General features: G+C 35.0%; 1 protein-coding gene and 1 long non-coding RNA gene across 2 annotated transcripts; both read right to left on the bottom strand.

Moving 5' to 3' along the window:
- Positions 1-364: 364 nt before the first annotated feature.
- On the bottom strand, positions 365-3,618 carry LOC130736858 (protein FAR1-RELATED SEQUENCE 5-like). Its single transcript, XM_057588635.1, has 6 exons — positions 3,514-3,618; positions 1,723-3,228; positions 1,160-1,651; positions 974-1,065; positions 821-881; positions 365-460 (listed from the first exon to the last, which is right to left on the bottom strand). The coding sequence occupies exons 1-6, from the start codon at positions 3,616-3,618 to the stop codon at positions 365-367; spliced, it is 2,352 nt and encodes a 783-aa protein (XP_057444618.1).
- A 2,214-nt stretch (positions 3,619-5,832) lies between these two features.
- LOC130735562 (uncharacterized) lies at positions 5,833-6,611 on the bottom strand. Its single transcript, XR_009018502.1, has 3 exons — positions 6,593-6,611; positions 6,105-6,158; positions 5,833-5,980 (listed from the first exon to the last, which is right to left on the bottom strand). It is a non-coding gene; the product is annotated as an uncharacterized LOC130735562 (long non-coding RNA).
- Between the last annotated feature and the right edge of the window lie 4,116 nt (positions 6,612-10,727).

Here is a 10,727-nt window from a genome sequence, read left to right as displayed (position 1 = left end):
TGAATGTGCAGGATAAAACACATAAGCTGAGATCGACTTAGCTTAAAACACAGAAGCAAAGTTGCTGGATTTGCTGCTATCAATTACAAAATAAGTAAATCCCACTTGAAGAACCAGCAAGGAAAGAGTAGAACTTCCATCAAGACAACAAACTGACATTAAGAGACCATAAGAAATTCAATGCTTATGTACTTAGATGTGTGAAACAGTGCTGCATTGTGAAAGCTAATGACAGCAACACTTTTGTATTTTGCTACTATTTTTGTATTTAGCTAGAGAATTAGTTCATAAACAAATTGAATCTGTTTTATTTTTTGCATTGTAAGAGATTTTTACATTATTAATATTATACGACAACTATTTCTTAATTGTCATTTGATTGAACAATTGTACAAGTTACTAGTACTAAAAGAGCCAAAACAGCATGTTCATTACCACTTGCCAAAAGAAAAGTACCAAACTGACAAACACGATATAGTAAGAGTTTACAAGATAAGGAACACAGCCTGCTAATTATTCATTGCAATTTGCCATAATTCTAACATAGTAACATAATTAACTGCTACAGAGTGAAGCCTAATACATAATTCTAATCCAACCCTCCATCCCTCTGAAAGAGAGCACAAAAAACAGCACACTACACTTCAAATGCTCACTAAGAGCCAACTAAACAGATCCACGCAGCACTTCTCGTTGTAAGGTTTTGCCAAAAAAGAAACTTGCTGGTTTTTACTTGTCTGTCAAAGACAAAACAGATAGCCAAAATCCTCCAACATCCAAGACCATTTGCCACGAGACAACACAAATTACAATCAGCTACCTTCATCAAATCTGCCAACTCAAGGGGATAAATAGAATAGGGGCAATTGATCACAACGGTTCTGCATAGTCACAAATGCAATATTAGTTTGTTATGATAACTGTAAGTTTAACTATAAGTTAAGGGAAAATATTTAAAAGTGAGAATACTTACATGTATCCATTAATCATTTTGATTTCTTTTCTTGCAAGTTCTGCTATTGTGACCGTGCTCCCCGCATTCATGACATGCTTTCCTTTTGACAACTGATTTATTAAGTGACACTTCAAGTCCACTCTTAAATCTGCCATTTTGAGTCATTTTTCCTCCATCCTTCTTTCTCCCCTTTGTTTGTGATACATGCGGGTTTCCAATAGTCAGTTGTGGTGGTTCACTCACTTGCTCAGATGAGCAAACTTGATTTACATTCTTCTCGCTTGACTCCAAAAGTGCTACTCCTTCACTTGTTTTCATTGCAGCAGCTGACTTATGAGTTTGCTTCATTTCTGAAATAATGAAATTGTATGCTTCCTCAGACTCTTCTGCTAGATCAGCTAAAAAACTTGCTTCTCGTTGCACATGCACCCTTCTTAAAATCTTTAATGTATCAGATTTTTCACCCAAATCATTATCATTATAAGTGTCTTCAAGACCTCTGTTAGCATCCTTAGTCCATCGTTCCATAATAAAATGACTAGGAATCTGAACAACTCCCTTTGCTTGGAAACTTACTAGTATGTGTCGGCACAATATCCCCATAAATTCATATAGTTCACAGCCACATTTAGCAATCTGTGAGTCTAAGTCTATATCAACAGTGAAAGTATCTCGAGCATCATAGCAGTTGGACACCTGATACACATATTTAGGCCCATCTCTTCTAATCTTATGTCTAGTGAATCGGTTGATTTTCTCTAGCTCACCTTTAAATTTAGCAAAAATATTTCTGGTGTATATAGATGCCGCATGCTCCTCAAGTTTTGACCCGTACTCAAAATACGAGACTTATGCCTTGATTCATAATTTTCCTTTCGTTCTGCCTCTAAGCGACTTTCAACAGCTTTCTCAAACGTCAACACAAATTCTTGTAATTTTGTTGATGCATCAACAAAAGAATCAAAGAAAGCATTAATACTTTCACTTCTTTGAGTAGTATTCATTCCAGCAAAGAATGTACTCCTGTTATAAATTGGTATCCAAGATTCTCTAATCTTATATAACCCTTGAAGCCATTCATTTTCCTTCAAGTTATACTCGACCATTATGCGCATCCATTCTTCTTCAAAACTTTGAATGCTATGTGAACCTCGAATGCATCTTTTCATATCTCGCTTGAAAATAGATTGTTTGTGATATATGTGAGCTAACTTCTCAGGAAACTTCTTTATAATATGCCACAAACACAGGCGGTGACGACTTTCTGGAAAGACTTTTGCCAAAGCAGCTTTCATAGCTAAATCTTGATCAGTTATGATAGATATAGGTTTTTTTCCACCCATTGCTTGAAGCCATGTTTTAAACAACCACACAAAAGAAGCCTCTGATTCATCTTGTAGTAAAACACAACCATATAAAATAGACTGAGAGTGATTATTCAACCCAACAAATGGAGCAAACGGCATACTATACTTATTAGTTTTATAAGTGGTATCAAAAGTGATGACATCCCCAAAGAGTTGGTAAGATAATCGTGATCTAGCATCCATCCAAAACAAGTTCACCATCCGAGAATCTTCATCACATTGGATTGCATAGAAAAAGTTAGAATTTTCTACTTGTTTCCGTTTACAATAATCGAAAACAGCTTGAGCATCTCCAACATCTAAATTCTTTCTCCGAACATTTCTAATGTAATTCCAACAATCCCTATTAGTGAAAGTTGAGTCACCATCATTAAAAATTGCAGCAACCTTTCCAGTCGGTATGCCTTCTTCTTCAAATTTTTCAACAAGACTCTTTGCTGCTACACTCATCTTTTTATGGCACCTCATATAGGACACACTTTTGGGACTAACCATGATATGATTATGATCATTGTTAAAAGACTTTATCATCCACTTACTTTCGGTTGTGCCTCTTGAAACAATAAGTGAAGCCTCACAACCACTTCGGATAGTTGAGCACTTTCTTTTAGTTTGATTAGTGCTATCTTGAATTTCTTCAGTTCTTGAGATCTTCACTTTATGTTGACCTTCATTGCAACATACCAAAACTGCTCTCTTTGGTTTACTTGAACGAACACGTACTCCAAAACCATTCTTCTTAGCAAAAGAATTATAAAATTCTCTAACCTTTTCAATGGACTCAAATTCCATCCCAATTTCAGGTTTGCTATTCAATTCCCCACCTATATCTGAAGTATCCAGTATACTAGTTGTAAAATCCTTACTAGATGAACCAATACCATTATCATCCATTAGTTGTTGGCCCTGAGTTTAAAAGAAAAACAAATATTAGTTTGAGTTTAGAAATAGTAGTGGTGGCTAGAAATAGTATATGTTTAGCAACAAAACACCATCTCCCTCCCAGTACAGATATAAAACACGAAAACCAGCCAAGGAGAAATCCTAATGCATGACACCCAAAACGATATTGATATGTAACACTGCACAATGGTGCCCAGCCAAGTAGAATCAAACAAGATGATAGGACAATTCTTGAGAGATGATTTATCAACGTAATGATACCAATTTCCCAAAATTACATAAGAATACCTTTGTTTCATCAACGGAACCTGAAGCCATAGAATGAGTGATTGAGATAGTAGTCCTTGGCGAAGGAGGTTGCGGCAGCAGAGAAATAGGATTCACCTCCGCCATCGATCAACCCTGTCGACAGCTTGGTTTAGCGCTGCAAGGATGAGAAAATTTTATCGACGTTTCTCCCTGTGCCAGGTTTTGTGAAATCACGTGAGGGAATTAGTGATGAATATGAGCCTTTAGATTGTAATATAATGAATGGTTAAAGATTTGGAGTGACTTAGATGACTTACTCTTGGAGTGAGTATATCCTTTCTCTTTTCTAAAAGTTCGGCCAAATATATATTGTCTTCTTACGAAATAAACCAATCACACAAAATATGTTGGAGTGTTTAAACGAGCGTGTTGCTAGCATTCCTTGTGTTTATAATGTTTGAGAGTTGTTACTGCCTTGTAAATGTGTCAAACATCACTTAAGTTTGCTCTTTAAACTTCTTTAGCCACATAGTTGAACAAACACACAATGAAGAAAAGGTATTAATGTATGTAATATATCAGATATATTAGAAAGAAAGTCTATATCTGCATGATTGGATTTCATTGGGTCATTTGGGGTTTCTGAAACATCTTTTTTCTCACCATGCTTTCTCTGATCATGTCATATTTTTCACTGTATTGCATGTACATTGGTGGCATCTCAATAACTTTCATCTGATCCTGGAGAGTTATACTGATAGCACAATTTGTCATTGAATCTGGGAGATTCTAAACTGAGGCCTCTTCCTTCTTAATGAGTTCTTTTTTCAATGAAAACTTTGACTTTTAGAGTTATAATTATTAAGTTTAAATTTTGAAAAAAAAAATTTCAAAAACCTAGAGTTTGAAATATAAATAAATATGCAAGACATTATTTTATTAAAATCTTATAATTATAAACATAGATGAAATAAAGCTTTAAGGGAAACACTTCCCGAATTTATAATTTTGAGAAAGCCATTGAATTCTTTTTAATCAAAAAAGTGTTCAAGAAAAAGAAAAAAAATACATCCTCTATATATATAGGATGTATCTTATGAGAATGATCTTTTTATATGAAAATGTGACTATAAATCATGATTGTTTGATCTAATCATGAATGGTTAAGGTTAAAACATGAAGTCATGTAACATTTGATCTAATGTTTCTTTTGACAATAGATATAAGGTAATTCAAGCTGTAGCGTGATTTTCAACTCGTGTCTCGTGGTAAGAGATTTTCAACTAGTGTGAAAGGAAAACATTTCTTGGTCATACTCCAACCGCTTAGTGCACTGACCATGTGGCAAGTGATTAGTCTCACGGCTATTACCATACTTTAGGTAAGAAAGAAAAAAAATAAGGGAATCATAATTCCAAGCTGGACCGTCTCACGACTTGGGTCGGGCGAACATGGAACCTTTAGCAGGCCGGTCAGACTACTCTAGAGCTTATCCTTCCACAATCACGCTAGAGTCAATATAACAGTCGGATCTCTTTCAATCACGGAAACAGTCGGATCTCCTTCAATCACGGAAACAGTTAGACACCTTGCAATTATGGTAGGATCAAGGGAGAAGTCAAGGCATTCATCCTAATTAGCGCAACATGTCCACTTTAGTCAACAAACTGTGTCATAGACGTAAGAGCTAGGGTTAGAGTGCTCACCCACTATAAAGGGGGGGCCTCCGTATGTCTAAAGATCCATCCTTTTGCTACTTATGCAATATACTAGTCTCTTTCATTTGTCTTACTAACTGAAAGTTCATTCGTGAACAAAAGCCAAACAATTAACAAACTGTACGTATTTGCACCTTACTTTTGAAATATTTACAACTTTTCCTCCTTTTTTAATCATCTCTCTTCTTATCTCCTAGGACATGCACTTCCCTTGCATGTGTTAGTTGAGCGCATTTTAAAGAATTTTTGTCAAATCTATTTTTTTACAAGAGGGTAAAAACAACCGAAGCTCATACTTGATAAAACTGAAGAAATAAACAATTGTCAATCATCAATATCAAGAACATTCATAACTCAATTGAAAAAACAGGGACACTAATTTAATTCATTTGTTTTATCTAAGTACAAGTACATGCTAGTTTAAATTCGATTTCCATAATCTTGCTTCTTTAATGTCAATGCATCCTTGTAGACCTCTTCAAAAGATACTTGAAAGTGTAACACTATGTAATGACTACCTTCTGTGAGATAAATATTGAATTGGTTAACAGTGAACGAGTATCATTCTATCTCCATCATAACCCCAAGGTATATCTTCTCTCATATTATCAACCGAACTGACCGGTATGCAAAGCTTAGTCCTCACAGTTCATCTATCTTAATTCTTAACAAGTCAAAGGGCATCATCACATTACTAGCATGACCTTGCCTTGTCATCTATGTGCCTAGTATCCACAACTCAGATCACACTCTCAAGCAGCCCAGTCTTCATCGCTTGCATCAGTACCCTAAATAGAACATTGATAAACACAATCAGTATATCAGAAGGTTAGCACCATTCTTGCTAGATTCCTAATCTGTGTGGGCACACAGCTTGTAAGTGAAAGCATGTATGAAGTTAGGAAGAATAACCTCTGCTGCATTTGAGAATTCTTCAATGTCATCATCGTCTTCATCATCTTCAACCTATATTGATTATGTAAATGTCAAACTGCCAGCTCAAAGGAAACTGTCTGTAATACAGCTGTAAAGTTTCTTATTTCCTAAGATGTTTAAGAGCACCAAGTAATCATATTGCTGAGGTTTATGTTAATTCAATCCCTAGAGTGAAGAATATCATATGAAATTTTAAATTGAAGTATGGAACTAAATCTAATGCGTATGACATAGCATAAATCAATGTCAATCTAAAGATAGGGCAAAACACTAATCATAATCAAACAGCATATCTTCTCAATGTATCCTTCAGCGTAAGGCAGTAAAAATCTTACAACTTTAACTTGAAGCCTGAAAAAAAAGCATATTGTTTGGTTGAAAAAAAAGAGCCTACTGCAAGAAGATTTAATCACTAAACTCACACAAAGAAAGGCATAAAGTTCCAAGAATGAGAAAAAACTCACCTTGGAATCCTTGCTTTCTGCCTTGACTTTTTCACCTAAAAATTTACAGACCTGTTAGGTTGCCAGTTTCATATGTGCAACCAACTTACTAAGACAAAAAAGATCTCAATGCAGAGAATAGTCAACTGAAAGAGAACACATAGATAGAAACAGCTTATTTTACATATTTAGACAGGTATCATAAAAGGATAATCATACAATGTCCGTCTAGTTTCTTCTACTTATTTGATGGTTATGCGTCTGAGTCAGTTTCACAGCATCAACAAAACCCAAATTTATATGAAAGACTAATTATAAGAAAAATTCTAAAGTGGACTCCAAATTGTTATTCTAAATATATATATATCTAAAGTAATTGCTTAAAACTAGCCTTCAAAAGATTGTGATCAACCAAAACATGAACACTGAAAAAATTTATTACCATGTATTTATGGCTTTAAGCATGTTAAACTTGGCCAAACAAGTGCCAATTCATTCACAAGTTTTATATTATTTCTAGTTCAACAAAGCTCCAATATCATGCATCTCGCCTGTATCTGATTGGCCCCTTCTAAGTTCTAACTACTAAGTCCATGGTGTTCTTTCTTTCTTACATTTACTACAAAAAGGAACCGGAAATGTACTCCTCTGTACAGTCTGACCAAAGATCCATTACTACCTTTTAATAATAATAACAGTAACACCACATAGCCAATGAGAGAGGAGAGAGGGAGAATACTCACCCGGATCTTTGTCCTTGGTCTTTCTTGCCCTTTTTTTTGGTCCTTCATCCTACAACAATAGCCAATACGTATTGTAGAAATTACAAATTAAAGTTGTTCTTGTTGGTTCAAATAGGTACAAGACTCAATATTGATCTAAAATTTCCTGATTGGTTTAGAGGATTTGCACCTAAGTGAACGCTGTCTTAGTCATCCACAAGTGAGGGGTGTAAGTATAACACTATGAAGGCAAGTGCCCTCACTTGATTTTAAAAAAAATTATTAGGAAAAAATTTGAGTAGTAAAAGTATGTGGTTTTTTATGGTCCCTTTAGTAAAAAAATGCCATCACTTGTTTTCACATTTTTAAATGTCCTCACTTGTGTTCCACATTCCTAAATGTCCTCATTTGAGAAGTGAAAGTATGTGGTTCATGATGGTTTCTTTGGTAAAAAGTGCTCTCACTTGTGTCCCCTTTGTTGAAAAAAAAACTCTAACTTCTAATAGTATACGTTAATTTTTTTATTACAATTTAATTATATATTGATCTAAAATTTTCCTGATCGGTTTAGAGGATTTGCACCTAAGTGAATGCTGTCTTAGTCATCCACAAGTGAGGGGTGTAAGTATAACACTATGAAGGCAAGTGCCCTCACTTGATTTAAAAAAAAAATTATTAGGAAAAAATTTGAGTAGTAAAAGTATGAGATTTTTTATGGTCCCTTTAATAAAAAATGTCATCACTTGTTTTCACATTTTTAAATGTCCTCACTTGTGTTCCACATTCCTAAATGCCCTCATTTGAGAAGTGAAAGTATGTGGTTCATGATGGTTTCTTTGGTATAAAGTGCTCTCACTTGTGTCCCCTTTGTTGAAAAAAAACTCTAACTTCTAATAGTATACGTTAATTTTTTTATTACAATTTAATTATATATATATTGCTGTCACACTATCAAATTTCTGGATTCGTTCCTAATTACAACAGATCGTGTTTTCTCGCTTGGAGTTTGTAGTTTTTGGTTGAAACTGTTTTGTAACATGGGTGAATTGAAATTCAAACACACTTACTTTTTCATCTCAATTTTATCAAATATTTCTTCCTGTTTGTCTCATATTTTTCTATTATAGTATCACTTAGCATATTCAGATTTCTTTCGCTAATTTTATTCTTATTTTTCTCAAAGTATGTCAGTTTATGATGGAATTGAAGTATGAAGGTATTATTTTTCAAATACTTTACACATGTGAGAATGTTTTGTTTTGTGTCTTATATATAAAAATTCAGGCCACATGTCCATATGTGGGGAAATTTGATATTGGTTACCTAAGGAGCCACTTTAATTTGTTGCTTGCACTAGTTGGCCTTGATATTATGTTTAATGGCGCACGTGTAAATCATTGAACTCAACTTGGTCGGCATGATTTGTATAGTGGTATGAAGGAATTTCCCGCGGAAAATATCGATTGTACATAGGGTGGTTATCTTTCTTGCAAGACGCATCGCTGGTCAATGTGCAATTTGTCACACTTTATGGAAATGCTTTTATTAAAAGAGAAGGGATATACTCACTTCAGGAGTAAGTTACCTAAGTCACTCTAAATCTTTAACCGTTAATTATATTACAATCTAAAGGCTCATATTCATCACTAATTCCCTCACGTGATTTCAAAAAAACTAGCAAAGGGAGAAACGATAAAATTTTCTCATCGTTGCAGCGGTGCTCTCCTTCGCCGGCATGAGAGACTGACAGAGGAAGGGGTGAAAGGGTTCCCCACCGACACCGACACCGACGGTTGCAGCTACTCCCTTCCCCCACATAAGGGCTTCCCTGTCTCTAGTTGCTTCTGTGTCTTCATCGATTCCGATTATCCCTTTGAGGTCAATTTCTCTCATGGGTGTCATCAGAGCCAGATCTAATTGCTTCTGTTTGGTGAATTGGAAATAGAAAGGACTATGCAGGCTTTCTCGCTGCCGGATCCATTTTAAGGGTTTCAATTCTTCACCCACTCAAGGCAATATGCTAAATTGTGTGTCTGGCTTTTTCCCTCACGGTTTTGGGCAAAGGGTACCATTAAGAGCTTATATATTTGGAATCAAATTGGGAGAGTGGCTGTCATTTGGGCATCTGTTGGGAGGGCATCTTTCTTTCTATGTTTATTTCTCTGGTTGAGACCATTCTCTTACTTGCAGGATAACATGTATCAAAACACTTCATTAGAGTTTAATACAACATTTTTCTTATCAAGTACTTGAATGCATTACTCTAGATTAACTGTGCAGCACTTTTTGGACTTGATTCCTCTAGGATGAGGAGTTCACTTTAAAGGGGAATAATGAGAAATTGTAGTTATTGGTACCAAAAAAATCATTGCAGGGCTGCTGTTTCAAAACTAATTAACCCTCTATATTATGTGCTTATCATTGCATATTAGAAGTGCTTTGTTTCAGAACTGATTAACCCCTACATAATTCATGTTTATCATTTCAAATGGGAGCTTTGTAGTGTTTAAAACTGATTAGTCTGGAAGCAGCTCTAATTCCATCATGCATTTCATAATTGGATTGTTTGTACTTTATATCTCCACATATTAGTTACTGTTGAAGCTGAAATTTTACCCAAATTCCAGTCTGCATGATATAGATAAATCAAGTTATACACAAGTTATTCACACTCTCATTCTTGTGTTTTGAATGTGCAGGATAAAACACAGAAGCTGAGACCGACTTAGCTTAAAACACAGAAGCAAAGTTGCTGGATTTGCTGCTATCAATTACAAAATAAGTAAATCCCACTTGAAGAACCAGCAAGGAAAGAGTAGAACTTCCATCAAGACAACAAACTGACATTAAGAGACCATAAGAAATTCAATGCTTATGTACTTAGATGTGTGAAACAGTGCTGCATTGTGAAAGCTAATGACAGCAACACTTTTGTATTTTGCTACTATTTTTTGTATTTAGCTAGAGAATTAGTTCATAAACAAATTGTATCTGTTTTATTTTTACTTGAACGAACACGTACTCCAAAACCATTCTTCTTAGCAAAAGAATTATAAAATTCTCTAACCTTTTCAATGGACTCAAATTCCATCCCAATTTCAGGTTTGCTATTCAATTCCCCACCTATATCTGAAGTTTCCAGTATACTAGTTGTAAAATCCTTGCTAGATGAACCAATACCATTATCATCCATTAGTTGTTGTCCCTGAATTTAAAAGAAAAACAAATATTAGTTTGAGTTTAGAAATAGTAGTGGTGGCTAGAAATAGTATATGTTTAACAAAACACCATCTCCTTCCCAGTACAGATATAAAACACGAAAACCAGCCAAGGAGAAATCCTAATGCATGACACCCAAAACGATATTGATATGTAACGCTGCACAATGGTGCCCAGCCAAGGAGAATCAAACAAGATGATAGGACAATTCTTGA

Source organism: Lotus japonicus, chromosome 2 (genome assembly GCF_012489685.1).
Source record: "Lotus japonicus ecotype B-129 chromosome 2, LjGifu_v1.2".
Lineage (NCBI taxonomy): Eukaryota > Viridiplantae > Streptophyta > Magnoliopsida > Fabales > Fabaceae > Lotus > Lotus japonicus.
Note: the sequence above shows the minus strand (reverse complement) of the source record. Positions and strands in the feature narration are given on the sequence as shown.

Bases quoted from the DNA above. Each gene is read 5' to 3' on its own strand.
- LOC130736858 (XM_057588635.1), bottom strand. From the start codon at position 3,618: ATGGCGGAGGTGAATCCTATTTCTCTGCTGCCGCAACCTCCTTCGCCA. The intron at 3,229-3,513 runs GTATTCTTATGT...TTTTAAACTCAG, and splicing joins GTTCCGTTGATGAAACAAAG to GGCCAACAACTAATGGATGA. The intron at 882-973 runs GTAAGTATTCTC...GTGACTATGCAG, and splicing joins AAAATGATTAATGGATACAT to AACCGTTGTGATCAATTGCC.